Source organism: Mirounga angustirostris, unplaced genomic scaffold, assembly GCF_029215605.1.
Source record: "Mirounga angustirostris isolate CCGP_5_RB_7025 unplaced genomic scaffold, mMirAng1.0.hap1 SCAF_3, whole genome shotgun sequence".
NCBI lineage: Eukaryota > Metazoa > Chordata > Mammalia > Carnivora > Phocidae > Mirounga > Mirounga angustirostris.
Genome location: NW_026991711.1, coordinates 3,808,836 through 3,836,796, shown reverse-complemented (window position 1 = coordinate 3,836,796; position 27,961 = coordinate 3,808,836). Strand labels below are relative to the sequence as shown.

Below are 27,961 nucleotides of genomic sequence, written 5' to 3'. Positions count from 1 at the left end.
GGAGAGCCACCGACCCCGTTGTAAATGAGGACACTCGAAAACCTTTTAAAATTCAGCCCTTTTTTTTTTCTTAAAAAGTGGTGCAGCATCTTGTGAGTAGATCCTAAATCATGTTGACTCACCTCATCCAGGGTGAGTCACCATGAGTCATGTTCTTTACAAAACTTTTAAAAAGTCTGGTATGAAATCAGGCGAGGAGGACCACAGATTTCTCCTCCTTTCAGATTTCTGTATCCGTGGGGGAGTGGGAAAAGGAGGACTGTGGTTTTATTTATTCACCACATACTCTAAGAAAACTAGGGGTTCACGGAGGCAGAGGATAGTTAGAAGACTCACCGGGAAAGTGGTACAACAGACGTGAGTCTGCGGGCCTCGACCGAGATGCAACTCTAGCACAAGAACTTGAAGGTCGTCTGGCCAGCAGTATTGACTCCTGACGTGTTTGCCTTAAAAACATGCAGGCTCTCCTGTCCCCAGTGAGAATCCCTGGTTTCTCCATCTCCCGGTAAGCGACATGCAGAAACCACAGGTGTAGGGGGCTTGTCATGGCCACTCCAATGCCAAGCTCCCAGCACCTGTTCCACACCCCACCCATCGATGCATCCAGCCTGTGCTGATGACTGGGATGGACAAAACCTGTGTGTTGTTTTCTCATTAAAACTTTCTTCTTTTACTACAATTACCTATAGCCCTCCTTCTTTCTTTCTGCTAAATATTTTTATTATATATTTTAGAATATATTCACAGGCTGAGATTTTCACAGAACTAGGAATGTCATGTTTTCAAATCTAAAGAATGAGTCTCTATTAAATACCAAAAGTTAGTTTTAGACACTTCTGGGTAAAATCTAAAGATCAATTCTTAGGTTTAAGTTATGAAAAAAAATACTAAAAAAAGAACTGTACCTTTTTCTTAGGTTTGGCTGTTGTATACAATAGTAACTGGGAGCCATTTAGAAGAATGAAATTATTTACTTTGTGATGAATTCAAATCTCAGCTTACAGTGGATTTAGCAAATTTCTAAATTTGCATGTGAACTTATCACAAAGGCTTTGGTTTGAATGTTGCATTCTAGATTCTTGAGTTGCTAATAGAATGTGAACTTTTTCATTTTATATTCCATTGCAAACTTCCAACAAAATGTTTAACAAATTAATACTATGTTCTGAATCAAACCCAGAAGAACATTAGTGCCTTTATAACTATTTATTTTATTCTGTTTTGAGCTTTTTGACCCCTCTCTCAGCTATTTGCTAGAATGTCAACTCCTGCAGTGTTGAATTGTGTCTGGTACAGTATTTTGTATATAATAGAAGCTTAACAAATACAGTTTTAATTGAAATCTCAAGAATGAATTAATAAGAAAACATCTTCATAGTGGATCTCCTAGTGATTTCCTTGCTCAGGAATAAACATATGTATTTCAACTGTCCCTCCATAGGAAGCCTGACAAATGTTTAGAACAGGGACAGTTTGAGGAGATGCTAAGAAGCACTTCAAAACCTCAGCATTTCCAACCTCAGTATCCCCAAGTAACTCTAAAAGATTAGATGGGCCTCTGCGGCTCTTTAGATGAGAATTTATTTCAGCTAATAGGAATTGCTAATCCTGTTTTAATGATTCGTTTCTATTTAGAACTATTTTACATATTATAAAAAGATCATATTTAGAGTAGTGTATATATATATATATATATATATATATATATATATATATATCAGCAGTAGCTGGATGTTTCAGTAGAAGGGGGGTCATCCTAAGTAATTGGAGTCCCAAAGTATAATTTGGAAGGCTCTGAATCTACCAACCTCATTATTTAAATAATTACATTATTACCAGCTTACTCTCTGTTATGTAATACCTGCATTGTACGAACCCTATTTCCTTCATCACATAAAGTTTATCTCTAGCTCTGTAAAAATATCTCCTAATGCATGGAGGGAGAAGCCTCTGCAGCTGTCGCTCCGGCATCAGGCAGGCAGTGAATTCTAAGTTTGTAATGCTCAAGAAGCAGAAAGACCGTGAACAAGACAGGGTTATCCCTTACACATCACGGTGCCCATGATGCCAGAAAGGAGAAAGCAATTGGAGGCATTAGAAAGTGGGAGAGAGAGGTAAAAACATTTCTAGATCCAGATGTGATGATGTATTTGGAAAATCGAGAAGAGTGATGCAACGTCATGGCAAACAACAAGAGGACTTGAGAGGGAAGCTAGTTGTGGCGTGAGCACGCAAAACCAGTAACTCCTATAGAGTTTAAAAATAGCATGTCAGAGGCATGGTGGGAGTGAAGATGGACTGACTTGGTCAAAATGAAGTAGATAGCCTAAGTGAGGGACTGTGTAGTGGAGAGGGCTCCTGAAAGTCACGCACTTAGACAGAAGGGCTTGGTGTCTAAAGATGCCCATCCTCCCTAAGCCATGACACAGGTCACTTGGGACGGTCCCACTACAAATAACTAAGGAACGGAAGGCAGAATTAGAGCAGCTCCATTCTGCCACTCCCGATAAGTACGGAATCAAGGCAGGAGTATCGGTGACTGCTAACATTGCAACAAGAGACACACACAAGATGCTTATCGGTGTTCTTGCCAAGAAAGAAAGAAGGGTGAGGATGGAGGGAAGGAAGAGAGAAAAGCTGAATAGAACAAAGTTTCCCGAGCTAACATGAGCTAACATGACAGAGGAACATGATGCAATAAACCATGAGGATGCTCTCTGCAAAATCCAGCACATGGGAAACCATACAGGACGAATGGCCCGATCTCTTCAAATGCAAGGGTAAAATATAGAAGGCAGGTAGCCTACAGATTCAAAGAGATCTAAGAGATAGAGAAGTCAGTTAAATATATGAGCATTATGTAGATCCTTAATTAAGTATAAGATTTACGAGTTAACTAATGTAAAATCTGGACATTTGATGAAATGAAGGAATTATGTTGATAGAAATCATGTGTGTTAAAGCTACTGTGGTTGTGTTTTCTAAGTCCTCATATCTTGGAGAATTATACTAAAATACTTGCCAATTAAATGACACAGTGTCTGAGAATTACTTCAGCTGAGTCTAGTGTTGAGGGTAGTAGGAAAGTGGGTAAAGCAGAATTGGCCATGAGTTGATAATCCTTTAGGTTTGTGGCTGGCAGATGGGGGTACATTACTTTGTTCACTGTGGAATATGCTTAAAACTGTCCATAACATTATACAATTTTAAGTAAATGAGAATATTTTGAGATTACATAGATATTATTTTAATAAACGCTAGAATATTTCCACACCTAACAAATGGGATTGCAAAACTCTACGAGCTACAAATCTTTACCAAAGGCACAAAGAACAAAGTCATGGAAACTAATGGTTTAACATTCAGTAGTTTTCCTAAATTTCCCACTACCCACATAAAATGCAGCTATGTCTAATGAAATGCTTGGAACTACGGAATTTAATAAAATTGCATGTCAACAACCTACTGTAAGAATATAGAAAATTTGAAGAGAGAATACAGCTGTTCAAACTTAAACTCTCTTGCAGAAGATAAAATTGTGATATGCGACCTGTTTTCAAGCCAGGCTTCATCTAAGCTGATTTCAGAAGGTTACAAACTCTTTTCTAAAAAGTGAGATTTACTGGAAAGTCCAGACGAACAGTAATTCAATCAGGCCTGAGCTAAGTGTTCGAACAAAAAGGTCAGATACCTTGACTTCTAAAATTTTAGGAAACGAAGTAGTATATTTTGTCAACCTCAACCTCAAACTAAAATAATACCATAAAATCCTTAGTTGTGAAATCACTATCCTAGAAATGATACAAAGCTAAATCGTCACCCTTCACGTGGAGTACCCCATTTTACAGATGGGAAAGGGGAAGGCTACAGTCTCTGCTCTGTGACAGAGATTATTATCAGCAGTACCAGAAAGATCTGTTTTTCTGGCTCATTTGCATCAGGGCAGTCTATGGCTCCTTCATTAAACAAACGTTATTTGCATATGTACGAAGTTCCAGGCCCTGTTCCAGGCACTAAGAAATGCGCAGGCATTTGATGTGGTCTGTAGGATGCAAATGGAAGACCAGTTCTAATTGGATACTGTGGGAGAAGGACAGGGAAGCCTTCGTGAGGAAAATGTTGCCGTTTTATCTCCAAGGATGGAGGACCCGCGCTATTTTCATCACAGTTAATGTCCTGACAACCATTAGGTTTCAGTATCGATCTGGGGTACCTGGATGGCTTAGTGGGGTAAGCGTCTGACTGTTGATCTCAGGGTCATGAGTTCAAGCTCCGCGATGGGCTCCACACCAGGCATGGAGTCTACTTAAAAAAGAAAAAAGTAGGTTTCAGTACTGATCTGCTTACCACTCAATTGATCTGTGAAAACAAAAAAAATATTTTTTTGTCAAGTCACATCACATTTAGATTCCAAAATTGTACATACATTAAATATCCAACTCAGTTTAAGACAAATTTGAATGAGAAAATTTACTTACTTTACATAGCAGAACACTAGTATAGTGCTACTCAGGTTCTGTAGAGAAACAAACAGTAATTAAATAATGAGATGCTGTTTTAATGTACTTCTTGCAATACTATTGGGTTCTATTTTTAAAAGAACAGTATGGCTAGAAGTCTTCTTGGGGGAGGGTGGGGTGCCTGGCGGGCTCAGTCAGTAGAGCGTGCAACTCGATCTCAAGGTTGTGAGTTCAAGCCTCACGTTGGGTGTAGAGCCTACTAAAAAATACATACATACACATATATACATACATATATATATACATAAACATAAGATAAAACAAAAAAGAAATCTTCAGGTAACAGTTTTTGAAAAGCTAATTTTGAGGAAACAAAAAAATGAGGCAAGGAAAAGCAATCTCAAGTATGTAAACTGTACATTTAATGATATTTTCCCCACCAAATGCTATAACTTAAAAAAAAAATCACCATTGTGGTGTTAAGGAAAGCAAGGCTCAGATAATTTAAGTAAGTCACAGAAGGACACAGCCACGAGGCTCTGAATTCAGGACTGATGATATGTGCTCTCTCCACAGTTCCGCAGGTGCTCTGAAGCTAGACTTAAATGTGGATTATTACTATACATTTTCTAAACTGCTGCCTGCCCGTGAGGATATTTGTTTGTATCTCTCTTAGGACACAACATTATTTATTCTGATAAATGTAGAAATAAAAAACTTAATACATTTTATTTGACATCATTTTTTTTTCCCCATCGTGGAGTTTTTCACCAAATCCTTTTACTATGTATAAATAAATTAGAGAACGCAGGTGTATCTTCTTTATTACAGAATACCACCAGAATGGTTAAAAGGAAATGTTACAGGACATCGAAAGAACAACGAGATGGATTTGAAAATATATGTCAGGTCACCTTAGACAAGAGTGAATTGAGTTCTTGCGGTGATGACTAACCAAAGAAAAGCCTACGTTTACAATAGGGACTGTTTAAAGCCCAAATGTGCTAATCAGGGATATAGATTCATGTAGTTTTCTGCTAATAATAATGGCTACAAGTTCTCGAGTCCCTACTATGATTTGGATGCTTTTTTTGGATGACCTCTGACTCCCACAGCAACCCTCTGGGGAAGGCTTTGCTGGCCAAGCAGGGAACGTGGCCAAGGCCAGCTCTCCGAGTGCTTGCTGTGTCCCTCTCTTTGCCACCTTGTGACCACCATCCTGAAGAGCTAGTTATTGATTCAGTACCTCTTAGCTTTGCATCAAATCCTGGATAATGACAACTGTTTTTAAAAAGAACCAATATTTCAGTAGAAATTATATATTAATTATTGTTTTTAGGCCTACATTAACAAGTGAATGTGAGAAGAGAAGGCATATTGATTAAGCTGAGATTTTTTTTTGCTAAACACACACATACACACTTATTTTTTGTTGAAAAGTGATGAAAAGTATAGTGTCTGAAGCTTTAAAATATGAGAATTTTGACCAGAAGTTGTGTTTCCAACAACTGGGCATGGCTTCTCTGTATATGGAAGGATAAATTTTGTGGACAAAGTATCATACAAAATATCTAAAAATACTTACTTTTCATTTGTAGTTTCGAATTCTGATGTTACTAGATTATTATATAGAATATGGCAATCAACTTAGCCAGTGGTCAGTCCCTAAGATCCCAGAGTAGTGATTCCTTCCATTAAAGGAGAATACAGGTATGAATTAGGCCCATTAGAATGCTTAATTTATTTTATAAGCCTGTGTTGATCTAAATAAGAGAATCAGTAAGAGAAATGTTGAGGAAGTGGTTTTTGCGTGAATAAAAACAATGTTATTTTTTAAAGATTTATTTATTTATTGAGAGCGTGAGCAGGGGGAGGGGAAGAAGGAGAGAGAGACTCTGAAACAGACCCTGTGCTGTGTGCAGAGCGCGGAGCCTGATGCAGGGATCGATCCCACGACCCTGAAATCATGACCTGAAACCAAGAGTTGGCCACTTAGCCGATGGAGCCACTCAGGCTCCCCTGAATAGAAATAATGTTTTTATGCCTGTGAAGTAACTTCCATCTACATTTGCTTAAAACCTGTTCTGCAGAGTTTGATTTTGAAATTTCAGAGGGAAACCAGAGGACGTTTGCAAGGACGTTTGGTTTGTTTAGGAAAGAGTAATCCACCAAAGAGGAGTGGAGGGGCAGGGAGACTGGAAAGGGTGAAAACCAAGCAGTTCCAAGGGAGGAAGCAGCAGGGGACCCGGCGTGGGTGGGCGCTCAGCAGCTACCTGCTGACCCAGGCTCCCCCCGGGGGGGAGAGGCCCAGCGTGCGGTGTCTACGCAGTGTCCTAAGCCTCTAGTTGTACATGACATCAGAGTGTTGGCAGGCGCTCTGTGGTCTATCAGGTTGAGACAGATGGTGCTAAGGGAAAGTAAACAGGCCTCCCCAGACAAGGACAGAGAGAAGAAAGGCCTCTACCATAATAGGACATTCAAAGAAGGCAAAATAAATTATAGGTTTTAAAAGCTGAAACAAATCAGAGAGGTGCCCTCACCAGCCTCTGCACCTGCTGTTTTATAGATAATGTGTCAAAATTGGGAATGATTGATTTGTTGGGGAAAGAACATAGAACAATCTGGCAAGCCCCGAGGCATGCTTTGAAAAAGTAAGGTAGAGAGTCACAGTGTACTCAGCACAGGAAAGGCCCTGAGAAGTCCTGCAGAGAAGCCCATTAACTTAGCTCAGCTCAGTGTTTCTCCAGTGGGGCTCTGATTTAGTGCTTTTTTGTTTTTGTTTTTTAGACGGTATCAATTGACAGCTCACTCAATTAGTGTTCTGCTGAGCACATGCAGAAAATACAGACTATCTGAAATCTGACATCATTCCTGCACAATCTAACAGTTCCATTAGTGTATAATATATACATATCTGTATTAATTGAGAAACAAATCATTTAATGGATTGTGTATGCTCTGTGCTATGTTTCAGTGTATTCACCATGTCTACATATTAAAATTACCTGGAAAGCTTTTAAAATATATCAATGTCTGGGCCTCACTCTGACTTGATTGGTTTGGGGTCAGGCCGAGACATCAGCATTTTGTAAGAGCTCCAAGGCATTTCCAGTGTGCAGGAAGAATGCAAATCGCTGTCTAATGCCTGGGGCTCTGCCTTCAACTGGAGTCAGCTTTAATTAACCTCCTACTTTAATTCTGTGATGTAAATGTCATGCTCTATTATATTTTTGCTTCAGAGATATTTCACTGAGTAATAAAAATAAAGGGAGAACAGTTGGTGAAAATTTACTCAAGAAATTAAGTTTGTCATTAATACAAATGATAGGCCATCTGGATAAGCAATAATGTTCTGTTACTAAAGAGTGTTTCCAAGGGGTGCATAATTTTTATTATTAAACCAGTTAGCAACGGCACTTAATGTACGAAGCATGTGTTTTAATCAAAGACGGGCGCATGCTAATTAAACAGTACTTAATAATTGCTCATTTTCATCTATGAATACTCACCTTCACTCACATTCAGGCTACTCTGAGGAATACCCAGAAATTTAGTGGAACCCAATTATGATTCTGTTGGATGATGTCAAAAAGTAAAAATGATTGCTTTGCATTGAAGTCAGTCATACTCTCAATTATCAATGCAGATTTGTGCTTCTAGATACGTAAACTAATTTGCCTAGAGACATCATTCACTGTATCTTTCTCTTGTGTTTAATACACACCCACATATACACCTGCAACACAGCAGTTCAGTGAAGCCGAATCAGGAATAAGCAGGCTCTGACCACGAGTGGGGCCACCATTTTGTGGGTGGGATCCATTTTTTCTATTTTCAGCTAGGTATCTGACATAGGCCGATGTATTCATATTAGCTCCCTTAGCCACGTTTACTGGCACTTTTGAAGTTCATGCTACAGTTCCCTTTCTAGATTTTAACTTTGGTTCAAATAGTGGGTGCTGTAAACAACATAGAATAGGGAAAGGCAAACTGTTTTGGTAGAAAATTGTAATGTACACGTTACTTCAGAACGAGTTTAAAAAACCGTTCTACTTTGAACTGTATATGCTCCCAGTGATTTCCTTTACTGCTCAGCATTGGTCTTCTCTGTTAGAAACACAAAAACATTTCAGTTTCAGCGAGCACCAGTGTAATAAAGACTGCAAGTCAAAAACCACCGCCCAGCCTACTCAGTTTCACACATCAAGCTGGAATTTTCCCTATGGGACTTTAATAAATGACTTCTTTTTTTTCCCCTCCAAATACAAAGAACATGATGTACAATACAAGGTTCAGATGTATTGTTCTGATCGCCCCATGTCGATCAGATGATGCTGCAGCTTAAAAATGTCAAGGCTCAGTAAAGGAGCTGGATGGTTTATGAATCATCTTGACCAGGAGAGTAAGAAATCGAGTTGTCGTATCCAGAAGCACAGGCCAAATCCTTTTTCTGTTAGCAGAAGTTCGGCAGATTACTTTAGGCCTTTTTGAGGGGGTGGGGGAGGAAGAAAAAGATGTGCTGCGACCCCCTGCAGCTCTTTCTCATTTTGCTGTGGCTTCGACCGCATTCCCACTTGGTGCGACCATTTTGCCTGAAACAGGGGTTCAATACAGTGAAGCCAAGACTTGGTTTGATAAAATATGAAACGATAACAACTGAATTGTCTGTTTGAATTATAAAAAAGCCTAAGTCCGTCAGACCAGCCAGGTGTATAGGGAGATGCTCAGCTATGAGATAGTCAAGGGCAAGAGGATTCAGGCAGGTTGTCATGGAAGGTCATTTTTGCAATGACAGACCTGCCACCAATTGTGAATGCGAAATGATAAGAGAATTCTATTCAGTGTGTTCGAGACCTCCACATCGAAGTATCTGCAGTTAGAGAATCTCAAACTGAAGGTAGAGATCCATGTCCTACAATTTGGGTATCTCTTGTACAACAGAGAATCAGCCAGGGATCTTCTCACTTTGGAAAGTTTCATCAGACAGTAACCGACAATAACCCATCAGACATCATACAGTATCAGACATCTTATTTTTCATGGCTTTGACCTTTATCTCCTGAGCAATCCATTTCCTAAAATATATTATATTTAGGCACACTCTCCATAACCACTTTTAAACCACTTCTTTGGTAAAAGCTCAGACTGCTGAGATATAGAATCTATGTTTTCTTAAATGATTTAATGTATTTTTAATACCAAGAAGTTTGAAAAATGACAGTTGTGTGTATCATATAATTAAAGAGAGTATTTTTCCAGCGGTTTCTTTCCATAATGGAGTCATTTATTTTCTGTTCATTTACTGTAAATAGTTCACCCCGAATTTTAACAATCTTTTGTAGCATTGATTCATCTTTGGTCACACAATTACTTTGGTTAGGTTACTGTGGCTTCGACCGATCAGGTTAACACCTGATTAGATTGGGGAAACATCTCAAAATATTTTTTAAACAAAGTGAAATAATTTTTCATATTTCCATTTTTCTTCCCCAACAACAATTTTTGGACATTTCTGTTTTTTGTTTATGATCAAATGAGAGCAACAGGTAAATGTTTTACTTTCCTGCGGGGGGGGGGGTGGGCTGCTACTGTGGACAGAGGTGACACCGTTTTATGGAAAAGGTTTGTCTTTCCAGAATCACATCTGGAAATTTATACCCTGGAGAGTAAGGTAAGTACAGATCTTGGTCGGCTTTGCTTTGACGGAACAATGCAAGTGGATGAATGTGAACCTAGGCTGTGTCAGTTACAAGGAAGGAAATATTTTTTGTATGATATTTAAATAGTGAGTTCCATCTCTTTTTTTTGCCAGCTATAATGTGCCGACCTTATTGGTCTATGTCCATATTCAGGTAGTTTTAGCCATAACAAACAAGCATGTCAAGTTAAATGTCTTACGTGGCATGTTGTCACCTGAAGTGATTGCGGTTGTGATATTTTCATATTCAGAGAATTGATGAGTGAAAGTGAGGGTTTGTCTAAGAGACTTTTAGTTTAAATATAAAGAACATCCAGTTTCGCCTCTATCTCATGAACTCTAGTTGTCAAGGGGCAGGGAGGAGAAGTTCTAGCAACTACTGGCCAAATCAGATAGAAGGAAGAAATTTCAGGAAATCCCAGCGACCATGGCTGGAGTAGCAGGAGGGAAAAGATGAGGCGAAGAGCAATTCTAAGTTTAAATGAATTGTCTCCAGTTCTTTAGGTTTTAAAGTTAATTTCCAAGACAGCAGCAATGTGGCAGGGTTCTTATTTTAGTTTTAACTTAGATCTTATTTTGCAATAGAATGCAATAAGAAAGCTTTTTCAGCCTACAGACATTCATTTTATCACGAGATTTACAAAAACTTTTTTTTTTTTTTTTTTTTTACTGTGAGGTCAGAGATGCAAAAACAGCTATTGGAGACAAGGCAATAGCCCTGGACCATCATTTTCTGACCTGGAGCTAATAAGAATTGCTTTTGTTATTCTTTGAGTGTCCAGATAGGGTATTCAGATCTTATTTTGAATATAGTTATTAATTAGGCATGTTATTTGGTATACTTCTCTATCGATCATTCTCCATCTATTGCATTAATAACAAAATATCGATGTACCATTCATCATTGCAATAACTTAACTACTTTAGGTCATCTGAGCCTCTACCTTTTCAGCTCTCCAGTCATGCTTTAATCAATGTAGCCCCGTGCCCACAGTCCTGTCACCATGTCACCATTCCTGAAAACATTTGAGCTGTGTCTATTCACAGAATTCTGGTCCTGGTAAGAAGTAAAGAATGGAACCTGACATTACACTGTCGCTTTCAGGACAAACTCTGTGTTCTGACTAGTGCCCTGTGCTGATAGGTTTGTCTCTTCCCCAGAACCTCTCCCTCTGAGACTTCATGTCTGTAAAAACCCATCAACTGCCATTCTCCCAAATAGCTGGATCTGTGAGAAAATGACTCTTTCTTTCTGTGCATACATTATTCTAAATCATGAATAGCCACACCCTTACATGCAGGTGCTGACATCCATATGGAGAATTAAGGCGTTCCTGGTGTTGGTCGTTTAGAAAAGTGGCTTGGCCTGCTGCTTGGAAGCTGGAACATAAGGCGTGCTCTTATATGTCCAAGAGAGAAGCCATGAGCTCCCAGTAGAAGGACAGGAATGTCTAGGAAGAGCTCCCACTTAGCAGGTGTTATAATGACACCAGACGTGGAGAAGAATTTTGATATGTGCAAAAGAGAAACCTAGGGTGGCCTTTCTTTTCTCCAGTGACTATTTCGGTCAGTGTGATTTACAAAATCTTTGGCGTTTTCATTGTATAACTATAGCACATTCATATTACATATAATCCTAGATATTGTTTCCTTTGCAGATGAGATCTGATTTTCTTCTAAAAGCTTTTATCCGTTATTTTGATTTACATAAATTGTTCATCTTTAATTATTTTCAGTGAGTTGTTGAATTCTAAATATTCCTAAGCAATTTCTGGATTTTACCTGGTGTAATATAGGGGCTCGTGTGTGCGTGGCCTGTGAGACTGAGTGAGCTCATGAAGGACGTGGGTGTAGATGGAGAGGCCCATGAGGCATGAGCCCATGGTGTCCTGAAAGACAATAGAGGCAGCTTTCCAGGAAAGCAGAGGAGTCACCATGAGATAGTGCTGGGAGGTCAATGAAAATGAATACCAAGAGTTGAAAACTGGATTTCAGGATGCACATGTCATTGGTGACTCCCACCAAAGTGATTCTGGTAGAACACGGGGGGACAAAAGTTCATTGGAGTGGCTTCAGCAGTGGAGAGGAGAAGAATTCAAGATCATGAAGAAAGACAACTCCTTCGAGGTTTTCTTGTTAGAAGAGAAAGCAGAAACGTGGGGCGCCTGGGTGGCTCAGTTGGTTGAGCGACTGCCTTCGGCTCAGGCCATGATCCTGGAGTCCCGGGATCGAGTCCCGCATTGGGCTCCCTGCTCGGCGGGGAGCCTGCTTCGCCCTCTGACCCTCCCCCCTCTCATGTGCTCTCTCTCTCATTCTCTCTGTCTCAAATAAATAAATAAAATCTTTAAAAAAAAGAAAAAAAAAAGAAAGCAGAAAAGTGAGAGGATAGCCTAGAGAGGAAGTAAGACAACATTTTTGTTAGATTGGGGTATTTTATTGATTTTTAGTATTTTGAGATAATTTTTAAGATTGAGAAATAACATATTTGTTTCCCGATGGGAAGATTAAAAATTTTCTGATAAAATAAATTCTACAACAGAGTGCTTAGAGCAGTTATTCTCTCTGAAAGAAACCCATGTTCTCTTGCCCATCCTGGATACATAACACAGTGAGGAGGCAGGACATGTTTCTTCTGTCTCTGGGCTTTCATGGTAAACCCACCTTTTATCCTCAGTTGTTGACGAAGCCCAGATATAATTGCCTTTTGGAAATGTTTTTAAATACTCAACTATATTTTAAACCCCAACTTTGTGAGTTAATGTTGTAATTATAATTATACTTCTTGTTTTTAACATACTCACTTTAAATTGAATAATCAGACCAAATGAAGTCAACAGTATCAGGTGAAACTCTTTTCTTTCACTTCTCAAGCAATACTGTAATGCTTTATCTCAATAGACTAATTGGTGAGGAACGTTTTGAGTCAATATGTCACCGATCTGAAATGGTCATATAACGAGTGGATCTGCATGGCCATAATTACCTTGTGAATTGTTTTCTTTCTCCCCCGAAATAGCTTTGTGTCAACATGACCAATGAGAAGATGCACCACTACATCAATGAAGTGCTTTTTCTGCACGAGCAAACAGAATGTGTACAAGAGGGAGTTACCATGGAAACAACTTACTCTCCTGGTAACCAGACTGGAGTTTTGGATTTTTTTTTCCAGGTATTCATATAATATAATTAGATACTTTACAGGATTTAAATATACTGAAGACAAAGAATTTTCTTTCAAGGGGCCTTAATTTTGAGATGGCTTTATATCTGAGACTTCACTGTATTTATTTTTCAGAATTTTTTCAGAAATTTATTTTTTCAGAGTTGATTCAGGAGTACAAGTTACCCTGTTCCTGAAGGGGCATTTGAAGGATCATCAGTTCATTGAAAGGACCAGAAATACCAGATCATTTTATTATAAAAATATTCAGCATTGGTTATGTCAATAAAACTCTTCTTTTGGCGTAGTTACATATGCTCAATGTACAAAATTAATATTTTATAAAACAATACTAAGACTAACAAGCTCATAGAACAAATTCAACAGGTCTTTTTAATTTATCTTCAAAGTTTTTAAATTGAAATATGGAAAAACATTGGCAGAAAAATATGTTTACGTACATATAGTCTTAGGACATCTGCCGGTGTCGACCCTTACTTTTATTATTTCTACCTTATAATGCAAGAATCTTTGCCTCAATATCTCTATCATAAAAACAAAAATCTACCATACAAACAGCAATCCCTCTGTACTGATGTAGTAAGACATGATATACATCTATCAATAATATCTCTAAAACACTTGAACATTGTTTAAAACTGGTACGTTTCAGCCACTGGAGAACATAGGCTGTAATTTTCTACCCTTTATTTCTATAAATGTAGACTTGTAAATTTATTTTATACATTTACCTAGTATGTAAAATACTCTTGTTCCTCTTACCAACTTGTCAACCTTCTTTATTTTAATGACAGAAGAAGCCCTCTTCCTCCAGAAACCTCTCCCTCATCATGACACACATGGTATATAACTTCTCTATGTAAGGTTTTTTTTTTTTTTAAAAGATTTTATTTATTTATTTGAGAGAGAGAATGAGAGAGAGAGCATGAGAGGGGTGAGGGTCAGAGGGAGAAGCAGACTCCCTGCTGAGCAGGGAGCCCAATGCGGGACTCGATCCCAGGACTCCAGGATCATGACCTGAGCCGAAGGCAGTCGCTTAACCAACTGAGCCACCCAGGCGCCCTCTCTATGTAAGGTTTAAAAATGTCTTCAAACAGGGGCGCCTGGGTGGCTCAGTCATTAAGCATCTGCCTTCGACTCAGGTCATGATCCCAGGGTCCTGGGATGGAGCCCCACATCAGGCTCCCTGCTCAGCGGGAAGTCTGCTTCTCCCTCTCCCACTCCCCCTGCTTGTGTTCCCTCTCTCGCTGTGGCTCTCTCTGTCAAATAAATAAATAAAATCTTTAAAAAAATGTCTTCAAACCAACAGCAATATATAGTGAACTGTGTATGGGAAGCCTCAGACACCTGCTGCCCTCATTCTTGCTGGCTGCTGTGTTCTCGACTGCTAACCGGCAGCCAGCAGAATGACGTTCTTTCTGTGTCTTCGATGGCCATGATATTCTTTCTCTCTCTTTGATGGCCATCCTTGAGATTTCACCATGGAGTGATGATTATTTCAATAAGAGGACCCTCATCGGTATGAGTTGGAAATGAGAGTGGGTATTTCTGACTGCTACTTCTCCTTGATCCCATAAAAATGAAAAGATGTACCAAGTATAGGGGGAAGCTTGGTGTTTACCTACAAATCTGCAGGTCTGTGTACCAGGCAGGCATACCCTATAGTAGAAAGGAAGCTTATTGTTTCCTTCCGAGGACCCATAATCCTCTACTGCTCACAAACATCTGCGATTTTTGCTTAAGCCACATCCATATTTCAATGAACACGTATTTGTCTTATGTCCATGACCAGAGGAGGTGGATCCAGATTCTTACCTGACTCTCTACGTGTCTAGTGCATTTTGTTACCCTGTCAGTCCTCAGTGCTCTCTGTTGTCAAGGTGAAATGGCATACATTTCTTAGAACAATTTCAGTCTCTCCTAAGCCCTCATTTCTGAAGGAATTGAAGGCCATTTTTTACGACTTCTTCTCCATGTTCTATTTTCTTCTTCAGACACTTCACCAAGTTTCCAAGTCTGTAAGTTTGATTACCACCATTCTTTCATGGCTTTATATCCAACATCCAGAAAACATAATACATATGAATTTTAAAACTTTTGGAGACAATCCAAATTGTAATGCTTTAAAAAAATATCTTGTGCTGGGGCGCCTGGGTGGCTTAGTTAAGCATCTGCCTTCGGCTCAGGTCATGATCTCCGGGTCCTGGGATTGAACCCCGTGTTGGGCTTCCTGCTCATAGGGAGTCTGCTTCTCTCTCTCTCCCTCTGCCCCTCCCCGCTGCTTATTCTCTCTCTCTGTCTGTCTCTCAAATAAATAAAATCTTTAAAAAAATAATAAAAAAATACCTTGTGCTATACACAACTAATCAATCACTGAACATTATGTCAAAAACTAATGATGCACTATATGTTGGCTAATTGAATTTTTTAAAAATTAAAAAAAATAAAATATTTGGTAGAATTAAAAAAGTATATCTTGTTGGTTTCCGACCACCTTATCCTTGGAAAACATCATCTTGCTTTTGGAGTAGAGCACTTGGGCTATTTTGGAAGTCATCCCTTCCCTTATACTACTTGGGGCCTTGACTTTGAGTTACTGAAACACCCACTAGAGCTCTAAATTCTAGCCTCCAAAGAGGTCTGTCACTGCCCCCAAAACATGGATGCATTTGCAACATCCTTAACTAGCCCATTCACCCTTCCACTTGGTGTCTGTGTGTGCTCGCGTGTGTGGGCGGGGGGTAAGTTTAACAGCATATGGAGGAGTGTCATGGTGTGATGCTCAAATGCACAGGTAAAGAAGCAGCTGCTGATCTTATGTATCAACATCTTACTCTTCAGCACATAGGATGCTATACATTGAAATGAAGAATCTGATCTTTCAACAAATCCCAGGCAAGACCAGTCCTCTGCCAACTCCTTATTGGTTTTTCTTTTAGGGCCTCTCTCCATCCATTTTGTGTACCCATACTTTTATTTTTTTTCACCTCTGACTCTTTATAGGGTCCCTGGTTATCTGAGAACGTACCATACATTGGACTTCCTTCACCACATCCCCTTATCAGATACATTTCTGTGTTGGTAACACAAGTCCCCCGAGGTGTTAGTGACCTAGGTCGTTTGCTGAGGTGGGTCAGCTTGCTTCTTGCAGGCCTTCCCAATTCCTTTCTAGTGCCCCTTCCCCCTTTATCATTCATTCTTCTCCTTCCCTCTCAGGGAGGCTATCTGTCTGCTTATTCCAGAGATGGTCCTTCAGTTGCCAAATGTCTCCCGAAGGGCTCCCCCTGGTACGTGAGCCCCAACCAGGCATAGGTCCTTCCCATGGCTGCCGCTTCCAACCTTTCTTCTCTGTGGGTGGCACTGGAAGGATCTCAACGTTTGCAGCCCTGAGACAACTGTATATAGTCTTTGCATTTTCTTTACCATAAGCAGGAAACTCCAGAAGGCTTAAAACAACTAAAATATTTCAGCCACAAAGAAACAACTTTCTTTTGGCCAAGTGAATAATATAAGAGGCCTGTGGTGGTTTGGTTTGGTGACCTCGGGTCAAAATACAAACCGAATGGCTATAGGGGCCAATAGAGACCTCTTCACTTCCTGAGAAGAATTATTTTATGGTATTCACACTTCCAAAAGCACACTTGAGTTGATGTGAAGAATTCAGATATATGACAGAATGAGGTAAATAAATAATACAAATTACCTGCTTCTTAAAGGTAGATTTGACATGTCAACAGAAGAACTTTCCTAGAGAAGAAAAGATAAACAGCACAGCAGTGGGTCAGAGTTATTCACCTGATGTGTAAACCACGCGGGCACATTGCTGCTCTGTGTGCGGGGAACGAACTGTCAGGGTAAATTGAGTTCTTTCAAGCAGCGTTTTCCTTCCTGTGAGATTAATTTTAAGTGGTTGCTTATATGTGACTTTAGCTTCCGTGTTTGACAGCTATAAACTATCACACTTCTAATTTGAATTTTACAAGTTATAACTTCCAACTTTATTTTTTCTGAGTCTTAATATTTGAATATTATAGTCACTTCTACTCCCTGCTGAATAGGGTTTTTCTACAATTTTTATGACTCAAATGATTATAGGTTCTGTTTTCGGAGAAGTTACTTGACCCATCATAACTGTGAAGCGGTCGATACGGGTTAGAGGTCAAGAAAAATTACACTTCTCCTTTAGTTGGAAATTTTATTTTTCTTTTTGAGATGACAATATAATTTTTAATAACTCCAGCGTTTGAATGACATTAAAACACACTCTTTAATTGATTTATTCATTATCAATTATTAATCAACCAATGCTGTTTGGGGCCTACGTTACATCTGAATTTTGCTAGGTGTTGGGAATACAGTAGTGAGCAAACATAAATGTGTATTAAAAGTAGACTAATTCATTTTTTGAGTGCTTATATGAACATAATGAAAATACAAATGAGCATACATGTACAATAATAACAAAACCATCAAACTGAGTAATAGAAGAAAAATACTATCTCTTCTTGATTTTCAGAAGCCATCTGGATTTCTCTCTTTATTGGATGAAGAAAGTCAGATGATTTGGTCAATGGAACCAAATCTTCCCAAAAAGCTACAAAGTCTCCTCGAATCGTCAAACACAAATGCAGTCTATTCCCCCATGAAGGATGGGAACGGGAACATGGCGCTCAAAGACCAGGGCACGGCGTTCACTACCATGCACTACGCAGGAAGGGTAAGTGCAAAGAGCGGCATGATGCAGCATGTACGCTAGGGGACCAAACGTCTTCAGGACAAGCTTTCAAGTTTTAGACATTTTAGAGTTTATTATTTCAATGAACGGAAGTTGGGCAAACAACCCACACAATTTTACTTTTCTAAGCTCTTTTATTTTAACCTGAGGAGGACTTTGCATCTTCAGAATGTGGGTGATGAAGCAGGTGGTCAGATCCTTCCGTAATGTTCCCCAGATTATAACATAATGTGAGCAAAAGCGCCTTGGTTTTAATACAGACAGCTCTGCTCTGCACTTTGGAATCCCTTCATTATCCAAGCAGATATTCGTCTTCTGACTTTACTTGCCTTCGATGTAGTTTTTAGTATTAAATTATTTTTCTTAAAGTATGTCAACCTGAGTAAAGAGAGCTACTCTCCACCCTTTCTCAGTTCCCTAACCAGCTTAGTAAAAGGCGCTTCTTTCTTAAACGCCTTCAAGGACTTCCTCTTACCTGTCTACAAAAACCTCACACCCCTTAGGCTGGGCTAATATCCCAGGCCCCTCTGAGCTGATTTAGCCATGACTTCTGTGTCACAACCCCCTTAGCCAAAACCTCTGTTCAGGTGACTTTTCTAATCCACTCACTGTCTCCGGCATTCCACACGCCTTAGAGCTCCCACTCCTCCTGCTCCAGCTTAAAATACCCTCCTTCTTCACAAGGTCACATCATATTCATTTTTTGATACTCGAATCCACGTTCCATTTACCTTCCATCCAGGCCCATCTATGGTTACTGTCATCCCCCTATGAATTTGTGGCCCCTGGGTTTCCCCCATTTGGCGCTTAGCCGAAGTTACCTATCGGAGGGTGAGACCCCCAGTCAGTGTGTTTCAGGTCATTTCAGTCCCTGTTCACTGAGGCTCTACTAGATTCCAAACCCAGAGCATTAGAGAAGCAAAGATGAAGAAACCATATTCCTTGCTCTCAAATATCTCACTGTCGACAAATAAGGAAAAGGCAAATTAACAAATAATTATGATATAATTTACTTATAATAACATGGGTAATATTAATCAAGTTCTGTATTATCCTGGAGAAATAAGCAATCATTTGGCTCCCAGAGAAAGTGTAGAAATATTTTCTAGAGGAGGTCAAATGTGGCCCAGGCCTTTGGGGATGTTAGAGCTCAGTAAGGATAAAAGGAAGGAGCATTCTGGTAGAGACATGGACCTTTGAATGGCATGTCCATCCCCCAGCACTCTGTTGCCTAGGACAGAATCCACTATCGCTGTTCAAGTGGAACATAATTTGGTGTAGGAAAATAATTGTCGGGAGACTCTAAGTTGAACATTCAGGAATGACTCAAAACCACACCACAGGATGGGGCTTCCAACGTCACTGTGGCCTCGTCTTTGATCCAGAGGCTTCCAGCCAACTGGAGAAGCTGCTGCTCCAGGTACTGACCCTCAGTTCCCGCCACCCACCACTGACACCAGGAAAGTGCCCATCCACTGGCAGTCAGCACAGAGCAGTCAGTGAGCCAGTGACCAGGCTGGGAGGTCTCCATTGCCAGAGAAGACAGCATCTTCATGACATGCTTATGAGACACACAGGAGACGCAGCTGAAGCACGGCCTCCACCACGCCTACCTTGGGAATCTTGAGTGGTAGTGCCAGACTGGTCGAAGCTAAAGAACAATCAGATGCTAGCTGCAAGGAAGCCTGGGAATTTTCCCACCTTCTAACGTGTGCGGTGCAAGAAGGCGGCTCTTGCTGAGAGCGCTGTGGGCCCTTCTGCCATGTCCACCCACCCTGCATTTGGGAAATGGTACAAGAAGTACAGTTAAGTCTCTAGAGATTGGCTGGAGATAAGTCTTTAAAAAAACTGTTTTTGGACCAAATCATGAATAAATATACATGTACTACTCAGGACTTTGTCCTCTCGACGGTGTTAACTCCCCACATATTTTCAGACAGTGTGGGGGATGAAGTAAGGAAAACAGAACACGGTAGAGGATGGATCGGGGGAAAGAAGAAGGCGGTTATGGGAACACTCAAGCAAGAACTGCCTTTGGACCATAGCAGAAGATCGCAGAGGTGGTGTTCTGAAGACGAGGCTGCCGTGCTGGCTGATGGGACGTCCCAAACAGGGAAGGGGCCATAACTTGAAATGGCAGGTGTCTGTCTCCCCACTGTGGATAGATGATTCCAGTGCCAACCACGAGAGGAATCCTAGAGAAGAGGCAGTCTGGAAGGAAAGATACTCAGTGTAGACGTTTCGAATTTGAAGTTTTTAGTAGAAACTTCAATAGGATGTGACAAATAAAAGAGGTTGGTTGTTTTTAGAAACATGGGCATATTTGTGGAAATGTGTATCTTGGTAATTTCACTCAGGAAGAACATGGAGAAGATGGAGAAAAGGAGTAGGAAATTGATCATGAAAACCAAGGGAAAAGAAGGAGGACAGGGTCAGCAGGAGGTACACCTGAATGGAACAGGTGGGCCAGGAGCACCCTGGGGAGACGTTGTAGTATCATAGCGCCATGGGAAGGGCCGAGGGGTGAATGGCCGTGGAGAGGGCCTCAGTGCAAGATTTTATACGCACACACGCACGTGCATTCCTAGAGTGTTATTAACTTATTAACTACCTTTTACATATGAGAGATTTAGCCTTTAACATTTTTTATAATGGTAGCAAACCTTCTAGTCCTGTATTTGAATTTTTAATCTATATTTTCTTCATATTGAGCATTTACTAATTCATAGGATTTAGTTGAAATATTACAGTAAGACATAAGTGGTGATTTTGGAAAACTACTTTCCTGTTTTCCTCTAAGTTTCATGGAAGCTATCTTAAGTCCGTCTATACCTGACCCGCCTTGTATTGAATCTTGGAGGTGTATCAGATTGTTCAATAAATGCTAATTGCATTAAATGGAATGGGACCAAGCTTTGGAATAATATTTTGTTTATTAATTATTTGTTTGCTTTTAAAAATTATTCTACAACCACTTAATAGAATTTCAATTTCAAGTGTTTTGTTTTTTTTTTAATTTGGGGAAAAACAGTGAATAGTTTGAATAAATACAGTTATTTCGCTGAACTCTGGTAGCAATAAAGCAGAGCAGAGCCAGTCAATCGATTAGCTGCCACAGAGACAAACCCCATGGAATTATGAATTTTTCTGTAAAAGTGCCTTTATGTTTTAAGCAGGATTTTCCATAATTGGAGTCAATTTTGTGGTTTTATAAAAATCTTTCATTTTACTGAGATCTACTAATGAGTCTTAGCCCAAGGACTCCCTAAGGACTCATTCACATGTTACAGTATAGATTATATGTAATTTGTGGCAATATGTCAAGCCATATGCCTTTCTAATCATCAGATGTAGCTACATATATTTAATTGTGAGCTACTGCATTTTCAAGGAAAGCAGCGTACTCTGCATTTTATAAATCAAGAGACATAGCAAAGAGCTACTTGGTTTAGAAACAGCATGCACGATCTATTTTGGACAGTAGTATGAGTATTCCTGAAGGGCCCTTTGGTGATAAAGCTGATCCCAGGGAAGAAGTTCAGTAGCTCTGGGGTTCTTGGGTTTCTCTGTGGCCTCTTCTTTGGCCAGATGGATGGGCTAGCGTGTCGCTTGGATCACCATGTGCTCTTCTGTGACTGGGTTACCTGGTTTCGCAAGTGAAAACTTACCTCTCACGGGAAGGATGATCATTGTGGCCGGTGATGATACTCACATCCAGCCCGCCAGGAAGGACTCTTCTGCTCTGACTACGAGACCCCACCATGCTTCTGAATCCTGTTTGGAGCAGAGGCTCCTAGGTCCTTTTAGAAATGTTTAAGCAACATTATTTGAATTATAGCTGAAGATCTTTCCTAAACACATTTGAATTTTTCATTACTCATAGGAACCTGGTGTATTTTCCAATCTCCATTACAGAAATATTTTAAAGTAAATGGGAAGAGGCTGTGCATGAAATATTAACAGGGTCTCATTAATGAGCACGGATCTGAATTAAAAAAGGCTGAGGGGTTTTTTTTGTTGTTATTTGTTTTAGCAAATTTTAAATCATATATGGATTAGCTGTTTTAGGAATTGCTCTTAAACTTCCAGTGGTGATTTAAATGATGGATATGCATTAAATCCAGAAGTGTGTCTAATTTTATTGGCTCTTAAAATTAAGAATCTTGAAGGAAAGAAGAATTATGATTTGGAAAAAGACATTGGCTCTCAGGAAATTTGAATTTCCATTAAGGTGATTCTGAACTAACTCTAATAGGAAATAGTATTTTGAAGGTCCTAAATTTTAATGTGAGAAAAGTGAATAGATTAGGAGATAGTAAAGCAATCTGAAGTAATAAAAATTAAATTAATGAAAATACAGGTCAAAGTAGTAGTTATAAAATATATGATACTTGCCTATCTGACCTTTGTTGTCTGCTCATAAGGTCTTTGTCTGAAAGTTGTTTATAGCAATAATTTGTTTTAACACAAAGTGATTCTCTTTGGATCCCAGGTGGGTGTCCTGTATGACCGGCCTGGTTTGTACAAATCAAACTGGTGATATTGTTCTTGCCTGAGATGATGTGTCTGTGTTTTGGCTTCCTTTTCTCCCCAAACCCTTAAATATTGCAGTGGGCTGAATGGTGGCCCCCCCAAAAAGGCATGGCCATGTGCTCATCCCTAGCACCTGGGAATGGAATATTATTTGGAATAGGGGTCTTTGCTTATGTAATGAAGTCCAGGATCTCGAGATGAGGAGATCACCCTGGATGATCTGGGGGAGCTCTAAATCCAAGGGCAAGTATCCTTCTGGGAAGGAAGCAAAGAGAGATAAGGGAGAGAAAGGGAGGTCACACAAGCGAGGAGTCAGGGACAGGAGAGATACAGCCATGGGGCAAGAAGCTCCAGGGCTCCCAGAAGCTAGGAAAGGCAGGAAGGCATGTCTTCTAGAGCCTCCAGGAGTGTAAAGATGCCCGATGTCAGAGTTCTGGCCTCCAGAACTGTGAAAGAACAAATTTCTCTTGTTTTGAGCCAACCGGTTTGTGGTCATCTGTCACAGCAGCCCCCAGAACCAATACACATGTCCATTGGCTCAACATTCACAGATTAGAAGAGAAGGGAGTGGTTTTAATTCATACCTTTATGGAATTTCTTGACCACATTTGATTCATCTGAAAGGGACCCTGACATTTCTCCACCTGTATTGTTGCTCATGTGGTTTTCTTCACCTGAAATGCCCCTTTCCTGTCTTTCCAGACCTTATCCATCTTAGGAGCAGGTTCTTGGCCTAATCCACATTTCATTGATCTCTCTCTTCCCTAATCAGTAGTGATGGCTGATGCTAGCATGGCATTTTCCGACTTACAAAGTGCTTCTGAGGCCTTGTGTATAAACGTTGCTATGTCAGTTTTCCAGTTAAGTCAGCCTTGGTGAAGTTCAGTGGTTTGCCAAAGATTGAACAGCTATGCACGAGTCTCCTGGGGGTGCCTGAACAAAGTTCCACATGCTGGGTGGCTTGAAATGCAGAAATTTATCCCCACATTTCCAGAGACCAGAATCCAAAATCAAGTGTCAGCAGGGTTGGCTCCTTCAGTGGAGTCTGAGAGAACTCTGTTCCAAGCTTCTCCCTGGCTTTTGGTGGTTGCCAGCTGTCAACGTCACTTGGCTTGTAGACCCAATTCCCGATCTCTGCCTCTGTCTTCACAGCTCTCTGTCCCCTCCTCTTCTCTGAAGGTATCAGGCATTGAATTTAGGGCCCACCCTATGCACTATGACCTCATCTTATATAGTGACATCTTTGAAAGATCTTATTTCCAAATAAGGTCACATTCTGTGGTTCTGGGTGGACATGAAATTTGAGGGTACACTACTGAACCCACCACAGGGTGGTAGGTCACAATACCGTATTTCGCTTTCCATTTTGAGGACCACGTATTTCCCCATCTCCACCATAGTATGTGTGAAATTCTTCAAGTGCTTGTTGTCTGTAGTCACAGAATCCATGTATTACGATAGAGAACCTCTGCAGGGCCCACAGGGACTCCATCACCAGGACGTTGAGGAGGACACTGACCCCTCAGTTTCCACATCCATAAAGTTTGCAATTCAGGAGAATATAATTATGAACCTCAGAAACTTGTTCTGAAGGTCACGTATTGGGCAAGAAATCAAGGCATGTATGATTCTTTTGAGATGTTCCATCAAATATGAGTCATATTTCCCCCAACAATAGCTGAAGGTCTCTCCATGAAGAAGTACCACTGTATTTGGCAGGATTTTGAACTCATCAATAACAAGTTTTGAAGACTAGAAAATATTTCAGGTATCATCTGTCAACTGGCTATATTTTCAGGTGAGAATATTAGGGGCCCAATTGACTTGCTGAAATTAAGTTAGTGATAGAATGTCCTTCATTAGTTAAAAAATAGGTTTGTTAATTTTTATATTTTATTAATATGCTCAATGCCTGAAGCAAAGCTTTGTAAGTCATGTTAGAATGCTTATTTTTATTTCTCATAACATAATTAGTATCACTTCAGCCGATGATAGGGAAAATGTAACCACCAAAGTTATAGTATTTTCTTCCCTATCATGCTTGAAAACCTTCAGCAGAAGGTGCAGAAATAGAGATATTTTTTCTGTCTGTGAAAATTGTAATAATAGAAGAGAAAACATTTAGATAATATTTTAACTTAGTTAATGTTTTTCACTGAATATAAAGGTTGTTTTCATGTTAAGTAGCTCTACCTAGATCTAAGAGAATTTTTGTAAATATTATGTTCTTTACCATTTTGCTTTATGACTAATATTTTAATGGAGCAAACAGGTGTGTGAAATTTTACTGCAGATTTTAGAAGATCCTTTCCATTATTGTTTGCCTGAAGGAAATGAAAGCATTCTCTGCAATTTCTATACTATATATTCTGAGATGTAATTTTATGACAGTTTGAAAATGCAGAGTGCCTTTATATAATGTACTTGTAGATGTGTCTTTCTGTGGGTGGATTTTGATTGTTTTCATCAGGATTCCTTTTTCCGTCCCCGCAGAGCATGTTGTAATCCCAGACTATAGGCCTTGATCATTAGTGTTCGTGTTGCTGATTTCCACAGACCTTTATGAGAACCATATTACTAAAACATCGCTGATAGAAGTCATGTAGGGGAAGAGTGATGTTGCTGATTTGTGGCCAGTCTGTGAAACATCTGATTTTTTTTTTTTTCTTCTCCTTGAATAAGATCTACCCCTGTCACTGGATAAACTAAGTCTGAAATTTATCCATTAAGGTTGCTGTTACTCAGATCTGAGAAGTAGAGATACTGCAGTAGATTTTGGTGACATACTGATGACAATAAGCCTCTTTGCCCCTCAGCGTATTTACATTACACGTATGCAGGGGAAATGGTGGCCTGTTCAATTTCCCAAATCCACCTGCACCAGGAATGCCTTCTGTAGCTTGTCAACTGGCCTTCACCCTGGAGATCTGTGGGAGACACGATGTGCCCAAGAAGACTTGGAAAGTGAACCTTTAAAATCAAAAGAAAAAGGAGATGAACTAATCAATAGGGAGGCTTCCATTTATTTCTCTTTCTTTTCTCCAGGCAGAATCCCCAGACGTAACAGTGAAATCTGTCTGGTCTAAGCCAAATGGATACTATTAAAAGTTATTTGACAAAGATATCTTGACCCACACAAAATGAGCTTAATTTACATCTGTATTTGCTCCCCTCTTGGGCAGGCTCCTGGAAAAATAAAAACTAAGTCTACAAGGCCCCTGGTGCTCTGTTGCTCATATCAATTTTGCCTCTGGTGTAAATTTCTGTAGGAGACCTGATAAATGTTTCCTTATCCAGGGTTTCATTTGGAAGAGAAAATGCAGGCTCTCATTCAGGGAATCTTACTGTTTCTTTGGGGATTTAATAGGTTCTGTTATCTTCATGGACCGACAGAAAGTTGTAAATAAGGAACTTTAGGTTTCCTGGAATATTGATATCTTATTGTTAGTTGATTGTTTTTTTTTTTCCTTAAAAGGAACCAGTGAGACATATTCATAAATTTCAGATATGGAAATTACAAGGCAATGTCTATATTCAGATGCTAGATAAGGACCCTTAACAATAATACTGTGTGCTCCTAACTTTCTTTGTTTATTAGTATTTATAACATAAAGTGAATGAGAATGAAAGCAAGCAGTACTGTTAGATAGAATCACTTAATGGACAAGTAAAAAGTAGAAGCCCCTACCTATAAATATTGATGGCTATAGAGAGATCAATTTACCACTACACATGAAATTGAGACTCTTTTTAGCCCACCTCAGATAGAAAGCTGAAACCACGCATGAAAAATTATCAGACCCATTTGTATTTGCCTGAAAACAGTCTTTCATTTCTTTTCCTAAAATCCGATCTTTACATACATTCCGATGTGATGTCTTATATTCAAGAGGATATTCCAAAGTTTTGAGTTTTTATCACCTGGTAATCCCAACCACCTCTTTTCTAGAAATCATGTTTTGCATCACGTGAAAGGGATTAGAAATTTGACTAATAAGTGAATTTACTTCCATTCCATAAATATCAGTGTTTCCCAGGAGAGTATTTTATGTCTCCTGCTAGGACTTTATATACCCTCAAGATTCCCTTTTCTGCATGACATGAGTCCCGAAACTCCAGTCTATTTGCCTGTGGGCTTCACGCCTGCATTTGTGCTTGTTAAGATCTCTCCTTGGCTGGCATCTTCAGCTCAGCAGATCCAGAAGCGAACTGCACTCAATTCCCAAACCACCTCCCACGCTCTCTCTCTCCCTCTCAACTCACTTCAAAAAAGTAAAGCAGTGAAACTGATTTCCCGTATTTGTCCCACTTTTCAACTCATGGTAAAATCAGAAACACAGTTAATTGCCAAATACCAGCCCCCACTCCCCTCCTTACTCCTGAATCCGAATGCTCCTTTCCTGCTCCAGGACCCTAGTTCACGGCCCCTCACTCGCGGCTCCTGATGCCGGCTGGCTGAAGAGGCTCTAGTTACCAGTTAAGGAATGAATGAGCGGTTTTACTTAAAAGTGTATGAACTGCCTCTGCTCCGTTGATCTTTTTGTTTCTCCGGTAACTGTTCAAAGTTAAAGGTGATTATCCTTATTGCACTTGTTAATTATGGACACGCCCGCAGCCGTGGTGGCTCCTGTCCTTATCAGCTGCTCATAAACCGCTCTTTTAACCCATTTTGCCACCAACCTCCGTCTCCCCGGTAGAAGAATAAACTTCCCTTTCCCTTCTAAAGACCAGATCTTCCAGATCATTTTCACACTCCTGTTCTTCATGTACCTGGGAGTTGAACAAGCAACTCGGGGGATGTAATCAGATTCAATTTTATTTTTGGCTCACACTGCTTTTTAAAATATGTTCAGCAGAGACAGTCCTTTCCTTGGAACCAGATAAAAACCCAGGCAGCTCCAGTGATATTTCTGGTCTCTGTCCAGTAATAGGACGTCCTTCATTTGCTTTTGTTGGCACTCACAGACTCAGTTCCATAATGAAGAACTTCTAGTCCTTGTTAATAATCGTCATTACAAACTTAACTGAAAGGCGAGGCCCCTCCTGCTTCCACCGCAGAGGATGCTGTCTGTTCAGTGGCCTTGGGAGTCCTGCTTTCTCTCTTCTTGAGCTGCGTGGTCTCACAGCGTCTCAGTGGTTTCCCACAAATGATGCCTTTCAGCGTTTAGGGCTCGCTCTGCCTGGCTGCTTTCATGTGTCCCCAAGACACTCTGCCCCTGCCAGGGTGGTACGGACCCTTTGGGCTGGCTGCCCCCCCATGGCCCTGGTTGCTGGGGTTCATCACACAGACTGTCTGTGCTGGGCTCCGTTCCTGCCAGTCCCGGCTCCCACCCTGTTGGCCAGGATATCACGGA

At 40.1% G+C, this 27,961-nt stretch overlaps 1 protein-coding gene across 1 annotated transcript in view; it reads left to right on the top strand.

The window, feature by feature from the left end:
* Window positions 1–27,961, top strand: part of MYO16 (myosin XVI) — a 435,943-nt gene that overhangs the window by 255,672 nt on the left and 152,310 nt on the right. The window contains exons 21-22 of the mRNA XM_064585765.1: window positions 13,175–13,327; window positions 17,856–18,056. Coding sequence (XP_064441835.1) covers window positions 13,175–13,327; window positions 17,856–18,056 — 354 coding nt within the window. The remainder of the gene's footprint in view (window positions 1–13,174; window positions 13,328–17,855; window positions 18,057–27,961) is intronic.